This window comes from Petaurus breviceps, unplaced genomic scaffold, assembly GCF_028583685.1.
Source record: "Petaurus breviceps papuanus isolate PSGF00001 unplaced genomic scaffold, PetGlider_PUasm1.0 190, whole genome shotgun sequence".
NCBI classification, from domain to species: domain Eukaryota; kingdom Metazoa; phylum Chordata; class Mammalia; order Diprotodontia; family Petauridae; genus Petaurus; species Petaurus breviceps.
In genome coordinates, this window is record NW_027185810.1 from 1,167,640 (window position 1) to 1,188,007 (window position 20,368).

The 20,368-nt window shown below is 35.6% G+C and overlaps 1 protein-coding gene across 1 annotated transcript in view; it reads right to left on the reverse strand.

The window, feature by feature from the left end:
• The window catches only part of RANBP9 (RAN binding protein 9), a 90,955-nt gene that overhangs the window by 2,926 nt on the left and 67,661 nt on the right, over positions 1-20,368 (reverse strand). Inside the window, exons 9-12 of the mRNA XM_069092431.1 lie at positions 19,541-19,731; positions 18,085-18,229; positions 16,610-16,731; positions 14,884-15,035 (exon numbers count right to left, since the gene is read on the reverse strand). Coding sequence (XP_068948532.1) covers positions 14,884-15,035; positions 16,610-16,731; positions 18,085-18,229; positions 19,541-19,731 — 610 coding nt within the window. The remainder of the gene's footprint in view (positions 1-14,883; positions 15,036-16,609; positions 16,732-18,084; positions 18,230-19,540; positions 19,732-20,368) is intronic.

Genomic DNA, 20,368 nt, shown 5'->3' on the forward strand with positions numbered 1-20,368 from the left:
CAATCTCTCTCTCTCTCTCTCTCTCTCTCTCTCTCTCTCTCACACACACACACACACACACACACACACACACACACACACACACACAGTCAGGGAAGCAAAAATATATGCACTTAATGAGCTTACCTGCTAATTAGCAGAATGACAAACACATGGAAAATTAAATTACAATACAAGATATGTCATAAGACAATAATTTATTAACAAATAAGCAACGGTAATAAACAGGATTACAAACTCAAAAACATCACTGATAAATAAGGATGCTGACAAATGCAAAGCAGAGAGAATCGTACTGGGGGGAAGGGGGATTGGATAGAACCCTTGGGATTCTAGGGATGATACTCAACTGAGGTGGGGTGGGAGCTTCTTGATAAGTCATAGCTAGAAAGCTAAACTATATTTTCTTGTGGTTTTCTTCCTCTTCCCCAATTCTGCCCTTATGCAAAGGGGAACTTTGCAAAAGTCAAAGAGTACTGGAACAATACTAAATTAATTTACAGATATAAAGCCAAAGCAAGCTATCAAGGGGTTATTTTATTGAATTAAGACAACATAGTAACAAAATTCATCCTGAGGAACAAAAGGTCAAAAATCCCAAGGGAAATAATGGGGGGGGGGGGAGAGTGGTTCAAGAGTTAAAGGGACCTAGCATTACCAGAGTTTAAACTATACTTTAAAGTGGCAATTAGCAAATCTTATGGTTAAAAAAACAGACACCTGATCAATGGAAGAGGCTAAGTAAGTATTACCCAGAAACACAGTGTCTTGGTGTTAAATAAAATCCCCGAACAAAAAGTACTAGAGAAAAAACTTTGTAAATCAAAAAGAACATCTGAAAAAATTAAAAAATGAGGTCAGCAACAGCTGGGTTTAGGCTACTTTACATCACACAACAAAGTAAGTTCTAAATGGATAATCAACCTAGATACAAATGGTTACATCATTAAAAAGGAGAAAGGAAGGAGGTTCTTGGCACATCAATGGATAAGAAGAAAATTATTTACTAAATATACAATTAAGATCACACAAAAAAATTAAAACACTTTGCAAAAACAAAATCAAAGCAGATAGTGAAAGGAAAAATAATTAGACTGTAAGCTCCTTGAGGGCAAGAACTGTCTTTTGCCTCTTTTTGTATCCCTGGCACTCAGCACAATGCCTGGCACATAGCAGGTGCTTAATAAATGTTTACTGACTGAATGTTTCTGATAGGCAAAATATGTAGGAAATTGATATAAATACGTAAGAAACACTATATTCCCAATAGGTAAGTATTCAAAGGATATGAACAGGTATTTATTTTTCAAAAGAAGAAAAGCAAATTATAAATAACCAATCAAAGAAAGTTCCCAAATCACTAAAAAGAAAAACAGAAAACAACTTTTGTTTCACTTCATACCTAAATGGGGAAAAATAACAAAATACCAGAACGGCATATGCTGGAATGACCATGGGAAGACGGGCATAATAATACACTGTTAGAGCTTCAATTATTCTGGAAAACAATCTGTAATTATACCATCACAGTCACTAAACAGTTTATACCTTTGAATCACTGATCCTATTAACTATCACGCATCCCAAGGAAGTTACAAAGGGGAAAGGTCTCATATACACAAAAATAGTTATTGTAGTGTTTTTTGTAAGAAAAAAAAAACAGTAGGGGACAGTGTCCATCAACTGGACACAAATTGTGATACATTAAGTATAATGGGTTCCTGAGCCATAAGAAATAACAAATATGAAAATTTCAGGGAAACGTAAGACTTAAGCTGATGCAGAACAAAGCAAGCAGAACCAGAAGAATAATTTACACAATGAAAACAATAATGTAAAGAAAAACAACACTGTAAAACATCAGAACTATCAGAAAGGTCATCATGCAGTGACCAATTATGACTTCAGAGGACTGACAGTGAAGCAGGCCTCCTCTTACCTCTCAGCAGATAATACTATAAAAACACAAAAAAGGCCTAGATTGTTAGATATGGTCAGTGTGTTGATTTATTTTGCATAGTACTTCTTTGTTACATGGGAATGCTGAGTGGTAAAAGGAGCATAGAAGCCATTGGGAAGGGGAAAAAAAGCAACAGTACAATATTAAGCCTTAATAATTTTCTTAAGAGTACTTGAATAAAGAGTCATAAAGTTTTGAATTCAACTATCAATTCTAAAGCTATGTATGCTCTTAGGATCCCAGCACCACCATACATTTAAACCTGAAAACTTCTGAGGTTATTTAGTAAAACCTTCATATATACGTATCAGAGTTCACCTCTCTAGGTCTCAGTATTTTCATCTATAAAATGAGGGAGTTGAATTGTATGGTTTTATAAATAATACAGGAACACTAATTCTGGCTTTGCTATTCATAAACATGGAATTAAGTTTCCATTCTGGTAAAAAAAAAATCAAGTATTTCATTAACTCATCTTTACATGATCCTTTTATTTTGAAATCTGGCAGTTCAGTCTGAATAATCTAATTTAAAGTACAAATTTATTGGCTGAATATTCCAAATGGAATATCAATGGACTGCCATCTCACATTTAATGTATCCAAAATCAAACTCACTATCATCTTCCCTGCTCCCCCTTCTAATTTATTTGCTGCCATTGCTATGTCCAATTCTCCTAGCTACACAAGCACAAAACCTTGGGAGCTACAGGATCACAAAATTTAAGAGGTAATGCCTTAGAAATAACTGAGGTCCATGGAATTAAATGACTTGACCAAGCTCACAGATATTATAAATGCCAAAAGTTCAAACAATTAAAAATTTCTGACTGCAAATCCAGAACTCTTTCCATTATATTACAATACCACATCACTCACTGGTTCATTCTTCTATCTAACCCCTACTGCCACTCCCATACTATACAGTTGCTCATTGCTCATGCCTGCACTAAAATGTAATATGCTGCCTATTATCTCTGTAATCCAACTTATCTTTTATACTGGTGACAACCTATTTTTTTCTCTAGGACTGCTTACATTCTGTCACTACCTTGCTTTCACATTTATAGTAGCTTCTTACAGTCTAAACCTAGCTTTCAAAAAAAACCTTAATTAGTCTCATCCTACAAAATCTGAGCCCTATCCCACAGTAAACTGTCTCCCAAATATATAATACTCATTTCTAATTCTGTGCCTTGGCCCATATTGTTGTCTAAATTTACTTGAAATGCCCTTTCCTCTCCTAACCTAAATAACAAAGTTATTACTAGGATATGTGTTTTAACCCAAGAAGTGACAAATTTTGCCTCAGTGCTAGCTGTCTTCTTCTCCCAGCTTAGATATAACCATTTCTATGAAACTTTCCAACTACAAAAAAACATACTGAACTCTATCTCCTCTCAACTCCTATTTCTTTAAAAATCTGTCTAGAACTTAGAGCTAGAAAAGACCCTTTAAAGCCATAGTCAGTCAACCCCTTCACTTTACAACTGAGGCAGAATTCAAACCCATGTTCCTAACTCTAAATCAAGTGCATTTATTCACTGCACCAGTATTTCATAGTAACATACTGCAGAATCAGAGATTTAGAAATGGAAAAAACCTTGAAGATGAAATCCAATTCCACATTTTACAGTTGAAGAAACAGGCCCAGAGAGTGGTCACACAGGTAGTAAATGTGGAGGGAAGCGAATAAGCACTGATATGTGCCATGCCTTGTGCCAAGTGCTTTTTACAAACATCTCATTTGAACCTTACAATGACCCTGCAAAATGAAGTTATCATCCCCATTTTACAGTGGAGGAAACTAAAGAAAACAGAGGTTAAGTGACTTGTCCAAAGCTATACAACTGCTAGGTATCCAAGTCCACATTAGAATTCAGGTGTTCCATAGTTCCTGTTTACTTCAGGCCAGCATTCTATCCACTGTGCTACCTCTCTGTGACAGAGACAGGATTTGAATTGAGTCTTCTCATCCCAACTCTGATTTTCTGAACTGCTATTTCTCTTCAATTGCTTATGTGCTGTTCTTCCTGTCAATTAGAAGCTCCTTAAAAAAAAAAAAGGATTTTGTCTATTTTTTTTCTACCTTCAAAACATGTGGCACTATGCTTTACACATAGTAAGTGCTCAATAAATATCTGATTAATAAGATAGCTATGCTTACAATCAATTCTTCCCTTAGCACCAGGAAAATGTATTGGGTATCCAATTGGGTATAACACAGGGTTATAAGTTTATTCCCCAAAGTCAAAGTTTCTCATGGTAAAGATATATTAAACAATTAATAACTAGGTCCTAATTCAATACAAACAATAAAAAAATTCATAATCATTTCCTAAAGACGATTTATTGGTTGTAATTTTCTTATAGATTAAGAGGGAGAAAAAATTTTTTTTAAAGGGTGGCTAGGTGGCACAGTGAATACAGCGCCAGCCCTGGAGTCAGTAGGACCTGAGTTCAAATCCGGCTTCAGACACTTAACACTTACTAGCCGTGTGACCTTGGGTAAGTGTCTTAACCCCAACTGCCCTCCAAAAAGCAAAAAAATATATATGAGGAGTTATATTTTTTAGACAAAGAAACCAAGTATGCAACTTGCCAAAGGAAACAAAAGGTAAATCACAAACTCAGCTTGGACTTCTGTTTCTGACAAAACTGTAGTACATATGAAGAAAGTAGAATGTGAGCATGATCAGACTGGGAAGTAGTGTTCACTAAAAGTCATTACAGCTTTATCAAAAACACTTCATACCTAATTAACTAATTGGCTTTCTGACAATGACTACATGGGATAGAGGAAAGGAATATGCTACACTTATATGTCACCAAAGCATTTGAAAAAGTCTCTACTGCCAGATTTCTAGAGTGATATGCATTAGACTATATAGTTAAGTGGATTTGGAACTGGCTGAATGACTAGACACAGTACTAGTCACTGATGCCTCAGTATTAACTTGACGGGAGAACTCTGTGCTGTTTAGCATTTTTATCAATGACTTTAAAAATAATAGTAAATAGTAATAAACCACACCCCTCAAATTTGCAGATAACACAAAGTAAGGAAAGTGAGCAAAATGAATGAGCCAGCATCTGAAAGATCTTAAGCTACCACACTGAGCCAAATCCTAGATGTGATATAATGACTAACTGTTAATTATTTACAATTCATCCTATATATAGTTTGTCTGTACATGTTTGTGTTTAAATGTTGTCTCTTTCATTTAACTGTGAACTCCTTGAGAGTAGAGGCCTTCTTTTACCTGATCTTGTATCTCCAAGGTCTGGAACATATAGTAGGCACTTAATAAATGTATAGTGATATAATAAAAAAATCAACTTCACAAATACAGACTCTCGATCAACAATTTATTAACCACCCACTAGGTGCCAGGAATAAAAACAGAAATGAGACAGTCCCTGACATCAAAGAACTTACATTCTCGTGGGAGGGAAGAAATGGGACCATATTCATGGATAAGTGAATATGTATTATGTACAAAATAAAAATACAGTGACCGGGGAAGGAGAACTTATAACTGGGGAGAATCAAGAAAGTTCTCTTGAAATACATAGCACTTGAGGAGTTCATTGAAGAAAGCCAAGAGTTCCAAGAAGTGGTGGTGAAGAACATTCCAAAGATGGGGAACATCCTGTCAGGTGGCTGCAATATAGGATATGTTCAGGAGTGAAATGCAATCATCTTGTAAAGACAGACTGGAGCCAGAGTGTAAAGGACTATAAGAACAAAGGAGTATTTTATCCTAAAGGCAATGGACAGACCTGAAACTTCTTAAACAGGGGTCACATGATCAGACTTATACTTCAGGGTCAAATGGTCAGACTAATACTTTAGGAATACTTCACCATTTCAGACAGCTTGGAGCAAGAAACCAACTAAGAGATTATTGCAATAGTCTAGAATTGGGATTGTTGCTGTTTGAACAGAAAGGAGTGAGCTGAGGCAAGACACATGGAGGGAGATTTTAAAGGACTTGGAACTGACTGGAGCTGGGAAGTGAGGAATATCGCCTAGATTTTGAACCTGATCTGGTGACATCCATAAAGAGAAAGAGGTATATTAGGAAGAAGGCTAAAACTAAGCGTAAAGACAAGTATTCTTTTTTGGACAAGTATAGCTTAAGATGGTGGTGTAGGTTTGGTGCTCAGAAAGAAAGACTGGATATCCAGATATGGGAGTAACATGCAAAGAGATGATAGCTGAATTCCTGAAAACTGATGAGATCATAGAGAAGCAATGCAAATAGAGAACCAGGTCCAGCACAGACAGAACCTTGGGATATATCTATCTACAGAATACAAAACAGATGTTTCTGCAAAGAAGACAAAGAAAGACCAGTCAGACAGGTACAAAGAAAACCACTGGGGTTCATAAAAACCCATTGAAAATAGAGGTATTCAGGAGTCAAAGGCTAAAAAGAGAACAAGAAGGATGACTGAGGAGGCCACTGGGAACCTCAAGAAAGCAGTTTTCAGTCAACTGAAGGGGAAAGAAGCCAAAATGCAAGAGGATCAGACATGAGCAGGAAAAGATGAAAGAGAGGTAATATGTGTAGACAGCTTTTTCTAGGAATGTAACTGTAAGGGGGTTTATAATATGGTTTATAATATAATTTTGAGGAAGAGAAAATTGTTTTGCTATGCTTTATCCTGATCAAGCCCTATAACAATGATGATTGCAGGTAGCATTATATAGGTTTATTATCCCCATTTTACAGGTAAGAAAAGAGATTAATTGACTTGCACAGGGTTCACACAGCTATTAAGTGTCTGAGGCTATATCTGAACTCAGTTCTACCTGACTCCAGGCTCCATGTTCTATCCACTGTGCCACCTAACTACTGCATGGGTCCAGTGGTTCACATGTGGTTACTACATTTTAGAAAATTGGAGCATGTCCATAACAAATAGATTGGAGAACGTGCCACCACAAAACAATCAAGTGAAGAAACTGGGAATGTTTAACTTGGAAAGAAAAGAATTAAGATAGCAATTATCTGAAGTATCTGAAAGACTGTCATGTAGAAAAATTGCTCATTTTTTTAACCCCAAAACTAGAAACAATGGGCAGAATTTCATAAGGACAGATTTTAACTTGGTGAAAGTTACTAGTTTCCTTCTGATTATACAAAAGTGGAATTGGATGCTTTTGGAGGTGGCAGAGGAGGTTTAAAAATAGGGATTTTGAGACTTCCAAAGTCCTCCAGATCTTAAGAATCTGAGAATGTGTTACCTTGATAACAAATGATCAATAATAAACTGCTTACTCTTAATAAACATGCATGTGAACATTATACTGTACACTATTCTACCAAATTTTCTTTCTAGAGCTTTTTTTACACCTTTAACATTTATCAAGTCACTTTTAGAGTAAGTGTGGTGCAAAGGCTATTTTTGTGTATGACAAAGTTTTTCACTCTTCTTAATATCTAGATAGGAATTGTCCAGAATTTACTACATTCTTCCCACTCTCACTTTTCAAAAGGCTAAAATGAATTATTTAACCTTCAGAGCTTTGTTTCTTCATGTATAAAATGAGTGTGCTGAACTAAAATGACCTTTGATGTACCTTCTAGCTCTAAATATGTGATCTCTATGATGACATAAAGAGATTAAAAAAGTGAAATTCTTTCTATGATTCTTCAAAGCCAGATAACTCTTCAAAGTTTTACTGAAGTTCTTTTTATATGTCAATTATTTCTCCATATACTCCTTGCTGCATGTAATGGTAATGGGAATTTGAAGATCTTCCTTGTCCCTTAATAGGCCAAATGTAATCACATGGAACCCATGGTAGGAGGAGCTTGCTGAAAGGGTGGAACAGGAAGGGTGAAGCAGGAAGGAGTAGAGAGAACACTAGCAGAGCTGGGAACAAGCTGGGTGGTGGCAGAACATCTAGAATGAGAGTGAGAAAGGGGCATTTTTGCTTAAGGGAGCCTGTTTTGTTTAAGACCAGATGGAGGGAAGGCTTGGGAATGTTGGTGCTTGCTGCGTTGGTTATGTGTACCAATTTCTTGGTTGCTATGATGGATTTGGTTTTCTGGTATTTCAGTAAATGCTTTGGTTCTGTCTTCCATGTGGAGAGTCTGTTACATTTTGAGATTCACAATTACACCGGCATATTCATAGCCACCTTGGGTGCTGTGAATATCGCATTGGCATTATAACACACCATCTCCCTAAATCACCAAATGACACTGTCTCCCTTCTCCCCCTTTCCCTTGTAACAAAAGACAATCAATTAAGTAAAATCTACCAGCACCTTCATGGAACATTCTATATCACAGTCTATCCTCTGACCCCCAGTTCTCCAAGAAAAGGCAGGTAAAATCCCTCAACTTTTCTTAGGGTAAAAATTAGTCATTAAAATTTATGTTTAGCTTTATATTAGTGATCTTTTGTTTACATTATTGTAGTCATTGTATTCAAGTTCTGCTTCCTGAACTATACAAACTATGCATTGTCACAGTTCTTCTCTCATGAAGACCTTTTCATATTCATCATTTCTTACAAGCGTAATAAAATGCCATTTTCTAATAATATTCTATATACTACAATTTATTCAACAATTCCCCAAATCAATTGACACTTGTTATTTCTAGTTTTCTACTACCACAAAAAGTGTTGCTATGAGTATTTAATTTAGAAATAACATGGAATCTTTGTTTCTACTTTTAACCTTCTTAGGATTTACCCAGTAGTGGAATCTCTGGATCAAAACACTGTAGAGTTTAGTAACTTCTTGCATAATCCTGAACTGTTTCCCAGAATAGTTTTATAAATACAGAGCTCTGCTAACAGTATATTACTCAATGTCAAGAAACACTTATTCCCTGCTTCTCCTTGCCCCTCTAACCGACCCTTGCTACCCTTCCCAGAACTGCCCAGGCCTAGGTCTTCAGCTACTCACCAGCAAGCTGCCTCCCATCTCTCACAACCCAGAGCCAATTCAGCTACCCATCTCACCTGCATCTAGACAAAAGTAAGGTAGGGGAATTGAAAGATATTAAATAGAAGAAAAACTGAAAGGGGAGGAGTTATGGGAGTTCTTCAAAACAGTTTGCACCTATTAACTTTCTTCATCAAAAGGAAGAAATAAATCACAATTTTCTCCAATTCAATCTATAATCATAGAACATCTATAGGTACAGGATACAAAATGCCATTTTCTGAGCTTCCTAGAAAGTAGTAACTCAACAATACTGAAATGGAAATTCAAAGGAATTTTATAATTACACTCTGCCTTCCTCCAGTTCTTGCTCTCTACCAATTTTAAATGAGAAAAAGAGTTAAAAATTTTGAAAATTCTTGCAATCTGTATGTGGTCTTAAAAACATCTTCAGAAGTCTATCATTTAAAATATTTTAAATGATCTATACTAAGACAATTAAAAGTCAAATCAAAAAGGAAGACAAAACCTCTAATTATCTTCATTTAATCTCTTTTAAAAATTAAACTACAGAATATTCTCATATGTCTTATGGAAAATCATTCAGAAACTTATGGATTAGCTTTAAAACATCTTTAACTATGCCTAAATAATAGAAGTCTTGCTAGCACTGATACCTAATAAAAGTTTTCTTCTGGTTTCTTCTGAATTTCTCTATAACAAGTTACTATGCAAAATTCATTATTTTCCCAAATGCTTGAGCTGATTTATTTTTTGTACTTAAAGAAATCAAATGACATTCATGAAACTTATAAAATCACTACACAATCAAACTCCTTACTTTAATAGATTAAACTTCAACTAACTAGAACCAAGAACAGAAACAAAATCAGAAAAAAAAATAAGTCATTCTGGACAGCTGAAGACCAATACTGAACTTTTTTACAATGAAAATCTTAAATTACATTATTTTCCTGCTTTCTGGCCATAATGAACACATTTGAACATTTCCTTTTTGACTAGTATCAGTGTGAATATTTTAACATAATGGGATAGAGACAGTAAACTACAGTACTGATACAGTGACAGGTACAACCCTTCTTTGAAGGCTGGGCTGATGTAAAAACACAAGTGGTTAGTGGTTTCTTGGTTCTTCTTTGCCCCCCTCCAAAAAAATTCTATTTCCACTGTATAAAAGTACAGCATAGATAATTATACCAGCACCTCAATGACTTCCCCTACTCTGAACACACTTGAGAGCTTAAATTTCAAGAAATCTGCCAGACTGCCCCCCATACAACTGAAATGTATTATGCCTCCAAAGGATATGGATTCAGTAGCTATTTGGCTACAGGAGGTATCTTTTTGTCTGTCTCCTTGTCTCTGTTTGCTCCTCCACAACCCTTGCTGATATCTGTCACTCTCTCCCTTTTTCTGTTTTTTTGTTTGTTTGTTTTTGCCTTCTTGTCTGTTCAGTCTTCAGATATGCATGAAGCCAAGAAATGTGAAAGAAAAGGTGAGCCTTTTATAGTCTGTGGGTCCTTGCACTACTTTCCTGCTGAGAATCCAGTTCTTTATTACTCAAGTACCACAGCACAGGTGGTTGTTGAAGCACTGTGGTATGGTGGAAAAAAACATTCATTTTGGGAGCAAAGAATGGCATCCGATACTCACTACCTGTGTGACCTTTGGCAAGGTGCCTGACCTTCCTGGACCTCAGTTATCCTCATCTATAAAATGAGGGCCTGTGAAGTCTCCATCACATTCTCAACATGGACAGCTTTTAGGTTCAGAGTCGTTCTAGTAGACTAGAATGCAATATTTTGTTAAATAATAGATGCCTCCGTCTATATTTTATTTTTAGGGTAAATAATCAAACTCCAACAAAACTAGAAAATAAAATCTAGGACGTGTCCTGGGTCGACATACATGTATCCTATCTTGTACTCAATAACACTTGGTAGAGTATAGGGAACTGCTTTGTCAAATTCAGGGTCAAGAGAAAGTGGAGTACACTTTTCCTTTTCCATACCTCCAAACTGTTGATCTCAAAGTCACAACAAATGTTACCACTTTTCATCTTCTTTCTTAGAAAAGGTACCAATGCCTGACTGCAATGGACCATCCCCTTCAATAACTATTATGTTGCATTAGAAAGAACACAGGACTTGGGAAACAAGAGGATGTGGTTTTCAAATGCTGCTTCAGATACTTAAGAGTCATGTTAGCTGGCCAAGCCATTTAAACTCTCTCAGTCTATTTTCTTACCTGTAAAATAAGGGTACTAATAGCACCTACACCTCACAGGGTTGCTATGAAGATGAAATAAAATAATACATGTAAAGCACTCAGCAAACCATAAAAATTATATAAATGTTACCTGTTAATTTTATAAGCAATTTGGAAGTATACTAAAAAAATATCCATATCCTTTAATCCATCATTGGTCTCTCTGTCAAAGACAAAAGGTATCCTATATAGCAAAGTGCTTATAGTAGTACTTTTTTTGTGGTAGTAAAGAACTAGAACCAAAGTAGATGCCCATCAATGAGGGAATGGCTAAGCAAATTGTGGTACACGATTTAAGAGACTATTGCCTCACCTGAAAAAACAGTATGAAAAATTTTATTGAAGTGTGGAAAGACTTATATGAACTAATGAAGAGTGATATAATCAGAACCATAAGAAAATATAGATACACACAGAGATGAAAAGAAAAAGAGTTCAATGGTATATAATTATAAAAAGTTTGGCCCCAGAGAAGGGTTGGAAAAAATGTACTGCCTACCCTTCATTTGCAGGGATGGGGACTATAGGTATGAAATAAAGCATATACTGTAAGATTCAGCTGGTGTGTTGATTGTTTTTGCTGATCTGCTTTTCCCCTACTTTTAATTCTGTTATGAAGATGGCTTACTGAATAAGAAAGAGGGGAGGGAAAATTTAGGTGATGCAAAAAGTTACCAAAATAATTTTTTAACGGAGAATAATGGGGCATCTTTTGACACCATGCCTCCTGTTCTTTTGAAGAAGTAGCATAAGCCATGATGTTTCATAACTGAATTAAATTCAACAATTTAAACACAACTGTTTCATCTGTATCTATTCTATGCATGAGTATAAGAACAGGAGATACACATATCACTCCTCTCAGAGCTTAACTTTTATTGGGGAGACACCAATACATAGTTAAGTAAATACACAAAAAAAGATACAAAGTAAATACAAAACAATGGTAAGGGAAGCACTAAGTGCTGGGCTCGATAAGGCTGGTCATTCTGTAGAAGTGGACCCCTAAGCTGTACACTGAAAATAAGCTAAGGATTTTGAGGCAGGAAAAGCGCTCTACATACTGGCAAACAGTCTCTGCAAAAAGGGGAGAGTGGGAAATGGAGCTGTCTGTCACAATCAGAATAGAACAAGTTAGTTTGGCAGGAGCACAAAGTGCATGAGGGGGGAATAAGATGGAATCAGACAGGAAAGATCGACAGGAGCCAGACTGTGAAGTGTTTTAAATTACAAAAGACACCAAATGTATTTGATTCTAGATGCAATTAGAAGTCTCTGAAAGAGTATCAGCTCAGCAGGTATGAAGGACAGATACTGACTAGATCAGCACCTTGATTCGGTGAAACCAAAGAGGAGGACACTGCAGTAGTTCAGGCAAATAGTGACAAGGGCCACAAGGAGAGTGCTTGTGGTCTGAGCAGAAATAAGGAGATGACAGATGCAAGGGCCCACTGTGGTGGCAGAAACACAAGACTAGGCAACAGACTGCCTATGGGGAATAAGGGAGAATGAAGAGTCAAGAATAACTCCTAGACCATGTAACTAGGTTACTGGAAGGATATGTGTATCCTTGAGAGAAATAAGGACACCTAGGCAGAGATGTCCAGCTGTCATAGAACTCAAGTGAAAAAAATGAGGTCTGGATATATAGATCTGTCAGTCATAATCAATGAGCTTCCCAAGACAGAATGCAGAGAAAAGAGAATAGGACTCACAAGAGGGCCCTGGGGTAAAACACAAAAAAAGAAGGGAGGACACAAATAATGATGTGGCAAAGGAAACTAGAAAGGAACAGCCCAAAGGGAAGGAAGCTACAGCAGAGGCCTATCCTGAAAACCATGGAGCAGACAGCATATAAGTTGGAGGGAAGGTTAAACATGTCAATGGTTGCAAAATGATTGAGAAGAGTTGGTTGTTGTCCTTTATTCTCGAAGAGGATAAAAATGACAGCACTATGCTAATGTCAAGTTGCAATGTGTCCAACTGTGGCTGATCAGACCAACAGGAGCATGGGATGCTCTACCATAGGTCAGACACAAATCCGTGTGAACATTTGAGGTGCATTCTCCAAATTTGTGCATCCTGCATTTCCTTTGAGCTGTCTCACTTCTGCTTTGCTCATAAAGAGCACAGACAGCACCTTCTGTGATGAAGGCACACCATGCTGAGAGAGAGGTCCTATGCCAGTGTCTCCCATGTCATACAATCATTTTCAAAGTTCATAAAGACAGACCTTGAGAGTGTCCTTGTATTACTTCCTTCTGCCCACCATTTGAACACTTGCCCAGTGTAAACTCTCCGTAAGATAGCCTTTTCGGCAAGTGTACATTCGAACAGCATTGGCCAGCCCATCAGAGTCCCACTCTCTGAAGCTGAGTTTAAATGCTTGGCAGCTTAGTTCAAGTAAGGATCTCAGTGTCTGGTACCTTATCCTGCCAGGTGATCTTTGGAATCTTCCTGAGACAATTCAAATGGAAGTTATTCTGTTTCCTGGCATGGCACTAGTATACTGCCCAGGTTTCACAGGCATGCAACAATGAGGTCAGCACCATGGCTCTGTAGACCTTCAGTTTGGTAGTCAGTCTAATACCTCTTCTCTCCCATACTTTCCTTCAGAGCCTCCCTAACACTGAGCTAGCTCTGGCAATGTGTGTATCAACCTCATTATCAATGTGTACATCCCTGGAAAGCACACTACCAAGGTAAGTGAACTTATCCACAGCATTCAAAACTTATCTATTTGCTGTAACCAATGGTTCCACATATGTATGGTGTGGTGGTGGCTGATGGAGCACCTGAATTTTCTTGTTGTTATTTGTTAGGCCAAAATTAGCACAAGTAGCAGAGAATTGATCCATACAATTAAGACCACAGGACTTATCAACAATTAAGCTATCATTGGTACCTTTGGAGAGAGAAATTTCAGAAAAGAGGTATGGCCAATTTGAGAATTTTTCTCTGAGAGTCTGGCAAGAAAAAGAAGATATAATCAATAGATTAAGAGGATGGTGGGGTTAAGTGTAGACCTTCTGAGTCTGGGAAAGATGTAGGTATCAAGGAAAGAACCACTGGAAAAAGAGACTGGAGAGAAAGTGGACAACAGAAGGTGTAAGCTCCCAGGAAACGAGAGGATGGAATCAAAGAATAATTAGAGGTTTTAAAAGGATCAGCTAATTCCTTGAAAGTGGAATAAATGGAAAAGAGTAGGAATGATAGAGAAGATCTGAGGTATATGAGTAATGAGGTCAAAATGATGACACAGATATGGTTATGTTCTTCCTCAAGTACTTATAGGTTTGAGAGAGAACTTTGGAAAGATTCATAAGATCATCAAAGTTTTACAAAACCAGTATGATCTCAGATAACTGCTGTACCTTCAAGGGACATACCTGTTAACACAACTCAAGAAAGATGCAAATTTATATATGGACACTATGTCCACTTAATCTTTACCCTCATTCTAGATAATAACTATGTAGTTTTTAATATTCTGCTAATGAAAGAAGGCATCTTGAGTCCTCTATTTCAGCAGCATTCCTTCTTGGAAAGAAAATATACACTTTTTCTCTTACCTGCTATAATTATGTATGCTGCCCAATAAAATTATTCCTGACTCTCAACTAAGGAGGTATCTATCATTGATAGAGAAATTTTTTCAAAAAGTAAAACTTACCAACAATTTCAACTGTTTTCCCCACCCTGACACCCAAGATAAAATAACTCACTTTTAACATTTTTTTATTTGCAGTGTTCTTGCCACATTCTCTCCTTAGTTGTTCACTCATAGCTTGTAATTCTCTTCCAAAGTGGATCATTCTTTCAATGGCTGCTTGACTTCCTCCACAAAGCTGTCGCCTCAAGTGACTTGAATCAACTTCTATAAGAACAATGACCTTCTGTCAGTAATATTACCAAAAAAAAAAAAATCAAACCTATCATTACCCTAATGAAAATGACAACATAATCAAGACAATTCCACTCATGAAATATACCTTATATTTCAACTAAGATATACTATATACTAATGAAGTCTAACTTAGACATCTAGCCTTATTACTTCAATTAATATTTAAAATTATTTTATCCATTTTATTTTATCCATTTATAAAAAAAAAAAAACAAGAAATCCAAAGGACAGCATGAATTAGGGACAAAGAGGCTCAAATTCCTTTTCCTGATTTCTGTGGAACCCCTGGGCATCTCATTATGGTGCTGTGTTTCTAATGTTGTCTTCACCTTTTTCAAGTCCAAAAAGCTTAAAATATACAAACAGGCAAATTATAAGAGGGCAACAGAAGAGTAAAACTTCAGCATAAGGGAAAATGTTACTTTTAATGTTCCCAAGCAGCATGAAATCAAAAAGGTCACATTATATGTCAGGTTACTTTAAATACTATACAGGAAATAATGGAATTAACTATTGAGAAAAAGTAAAATAAAATTTCTTTCTGGAAACTAAGAGGTGAACTATTTAACCCTAAATCTTTACTAAGGAGGCTATATACCTTAATAATGAAAAAAGTTATGTACGAAAATGGTTCTATCTTAAAGCCAAATCACTTTCTAGAATATGTTCTTGCAAAGTTGACTGCATCAATATAAACATAAGTTGCAGATGCTTTTAAACTACATTTTTTTGCCTTAAAAGGTATATATTTCTTTGTTAATAAATTTATTTTTGAAAGGGTAATACATATCCTTGCATTTATAAAGCACATTTCCTTATAAACACTCTAGAACATTTGTTTCTTTACTAACAATTGAATAAATGTGTTTACCTCAACACACTGAAGAAATCCAATGCTGCCATGGAGTTTCTGCTGAATAAATCATTTAAAAGCTTCAATAATTTTAACTCTCCCAAGTGTGGAGAATTCTGATAATCACTGAACTGTGTGGTACCATTTGCAATATAAGTTAACAGAACAGTGCAATTATGCATGCTATTAAGATTTAGAATGACAGCTCAATTTTATGGAGTTCAGTTTGGCTGGAAAAAAAAGCCAACAAAAACTATCCCTATCCAACTTTGACTTCCAAGGTATATTAAACAGGACTTTCTACATCCTCTATCATCATATGCATATAAGGTTTTAACACTAATTTTAAAACTGCCACTACTTCCAATAGCTATAATATTTTATCCAGAAAAAATAATTACTTAGGAATAGCCCCAAATTATTTAATAAGGAAAAATATCAGACAATTGATTTCCAAAGGAATTATCTGAAAGAGAATGCTTACTCACTTGAATGCAAAGAATGCATTCTTCAACTTCCTCTAGTAATCCCCCTCAAAAATCCAGATTAAGTAAACTGTATTACTTTAAAATCCCAAAAGTACACATCTGTAAATTCAATTTGTGTCTGTCAGTTGCTAATGAGCATAAGTAAGAACATAACCTTGCAGCTACTATTTTTATTTAAAAATACAAGAAATAGCACTGCAGACCCATTTCGGTGTCACATTCTTCCATTTCGTGGTCATGCTTAGAGCTACCATTTAGGAAACCATTGGATGAAGTCTCTCCAATTCCATTGGAATAGTGATCAGTCTCCATGTCTACATCATTGCTACAAAAGGAAACAACAAAGCTAATTACAAAAAGATTATTTTAAAACAAAATTTCATTCGACCATACCTCTACTTATGTTACTTCATAATATAATACAGCACAAGGTATTTAGTCAAAACTAACATATTCATGATAAATACACGTATTACTCCTATGAGATGCTCTAGACTTATATGAAAGGAAAAAAAAAACATATAGAAAAAAAAGTTTTTTCCCCAAAGTTTTATACACACACACACACACACACACACACACACACACACACACAAAAGAATGTTCTCAATTCAATCTTCACAATAATCAATACCAATGAAAAAATACTTTTCTGTTCCTAGCTAGCAATAGCTAGGAACATGAAATGCTAGCCTGACATGAAATACTACTAGTGCCCTCATTTTTCTCACTCCTTTCCATAGTACCTAGAATGGAAAGGTCCATTCAGAAAGTCCATCCCATAAAGCTACTTCTCACATTTATATCTAAATTGTTTGAATTCTTCTTCTTCCTCAAAACGTTCTCAATAGCCTAATATTTTTCTTTACTTTCTTCCAAAAAATCCTCAAAATGCTTTAAAAAAAAAAAAAAGACACTTGCAGTCAAGTCGTAGGGTTTCTACTGAAATCCCATCCTTCGACCACTGTAGCACCTCTCTTAAGTCACCTAAATTCCATGGCACTATCAAACCTTGATATCCTTTATAAATGTACTTTTACATTCTGATGTCAGAATCGACTAAATCTATGAATTGATCCCTCTCAAATCTTCTTCTATGCCCTTTTCTATGGGGAAATAATCCAATATCATTATTTCCAATTTGATTTTGAATAGAATTCTCAAAACAATGTATTCAACATTTTTTTCTTCCTTTCTTCATTTGTTGATCTGCTTAATTTCAGAATATCTAATCAAATATTCTACTACTATTTCAAACAATGATTAAGGTAGAACATGTCTCCTTTCTACTCAGGTCAATCTGAGACTAGAGCCTAGATCGCCTAATTTGTCCAATGCATTTTCTATTTTGCTGCTTAATTTTCCTCACCCATGATAACACAGGTTTTTGCTGCATTCTATGAAACATTTCCCCACAGAAACAGTATTACCAATGTTTATGAGGTTTCAAGGCTGGTGTCCAATGTCTAATAATACGTAATTGTGGCTACTTCATATATGTAAACGTACACACACACACGCACATCCCTCCCTGCCTTCAGGCTCTGTTTCTTCTTCCCTGATCCTAGATGCCCTTTTCGTTGTCCAGTAGGGATCCCAGATAGATGGCCACCTTAGACTACACTTTTAATACGCTGCTACTAGTGACTATGTTATAAAACCTAGAGTGATTGCTTACCTGGTGAAGCTATTAATTTGTTGTGATCTTGACACATTTATACTATTCAGTTCTGGAACATTTAAACTGGTTGACTGGTGTTTACTATGACAATAAGATTGATGTGCTTTATTTGATATTATTCCATTACTACAACTTTCAAAACCTAAAGAAAAACAGTAATAAAAGAAAAGAGGAATAAAAGATTTAATAATAAAAGAAAAAAAGTAATTTAATTTGCTCCTGTAGCCAAAGTCTAAATTAAATTAGCCCAGGCACCATACTAAATAACAGATTTACTTAAGGACATAAAGATTATGTAATGAGTGGGAACCTAGCCACTGACAACAAAGTAGATTTTGTTAATGAACTTAAACCTTTGGAAAAGAGGTGAAGAAGTTCTAACATTTATTGTGAGTTTCTTATGGGTCAAAACATGAATACTATCCAAAGTATTAGTACATATTCTCTAGTGACATACATGGCAACCTTTATTCAAAATATGTATATGCTTAAGGTACATTGTGCTGTGACATTTTACTATGGATTTTGGTGGACTTTAATACAAAAAAATACAAATAAATAAGATATTCCCTGCCATTTAATTTAGGTTATTAAAAAATAAAGGGAAATAAAAAAATTCAGCCTTAATAAGGTGCTACTTTCAGATCAAACTTAACACTATAACTTGAAAATACTCCCTAAGTGAAAGACAACCCATACCCTTAAAAAGTTTAACCTACTTCCTAACATTATGACCAGGCTTCAAATAAAAACTATCACCCTCCCCTCATATACTTTTGGGTGGGAAATGCAAATTTGTTTTGCTTGTTATGCATATCTGTTACAAGGGTCTTTCTCTACTCCCCCCCTCCCCTTTATGGAGGAAAGGTATGAGAAGGAAAAGAACAAATGCTTGTTAGTGGGAGGGAGGAAGAGGAAATCAATAAATCATTACTTCCACTTAACTACTAAGTTTTAATGATAATTTATATATTACTGTTCCTATAGGTGTTTCACTCTCTCAACCCCACAAATAAGAAGCCTAGACCCATGAGATCATATTTTTAGTGTTCAAATGGCCACAGGAGGCCATCTAGTCTAACCCTATTCTTCAGGAGGTACAGGAGTGAAGTGACTTGTCTAGGGTAACAGAACTAAGTATCTGAGGTGGGATTTGAACCCAGATCTTCTTGACACCGTGTGTGTGTGTGTGTGTGTGTGTGTGTGTGTGTGTGTGTGTGTGTGTCTCTCTCTCTCTCTCTCTCTCTCTCTCTCTCTCTCTCTCACATCCACAACAAATGTCACTGAATTCTGACCAGGTTGAAATCAACCAAAGAATAATCTGGCTAAAAATCAGCATTTAATGTTTACTTTCAAAAGAAACTTTCTGAAAAACATTTTATGTTATTTTTTTACCCACTTATTAAAAATTGTAAGGAAAAGCAAAATAGCAAGTTTTCTAGATGAACCTCACCAGGAAAATGTGTGGTGTTTCCTTTGCCTGATGCTAAACTGTGGATATTCATTCCATGGCTGGGGCTCATGCTTGGACTACTAAATGGTCGAGGACTAACAGGATAACTGTCTTGAGACTTTGGACTCCGACCTCCTAAACACCTTACTTCACTATCAGTACCATTCACCATTTCTATAAACTGCCGAACCCTAAAGAATAAAAGAAAAATGACATTATAGTATACATTACACAAAGGCATTCAACTTGATGCTTTATCTTAATATTTGACAGTATCTTGCATGTTAATGATTTGAATTCTAAGTGACTGATTTCAGAAAAAAATTTCAGAATTTTGTCAAAATTTTATGTAAATACTGGGGATGGTGGGAAGGAGGTATTCTTTTTGTTAAAAGTAGTTACTTTAGTGACCAATAATTTGAAATGAGATGATTTAAGTTAAGTCAAATATCAAAATAAGATTTTATTTTAAATCATTCATATGCCTAAGAATGATGTTAATAAGATTTCAAGATTAGTATCCATTCAGAATGAGTCTGTATAGGTTCTACTATTACATGAGATTTTCTATGTGAAAATATAACTCTAGAACCAAGATTTCTTAATGCAAAAAATACTGATGAAACAGGTTAATTTTTAAAAAAGAAGTCCCTAAGACATTTATTGCAAGGAACTATTTAAAAAATAATAAAAGACATAAAGTCTAATCATAGATCCTACAATGAAGAATTACAGAAGTAAAACGAACAAGTCATATATCAAAATATTATATTTGTTTTTAACAATGCATGTTTTCACTATTTAAATGTTCCATTTTAAAGGAAGAAT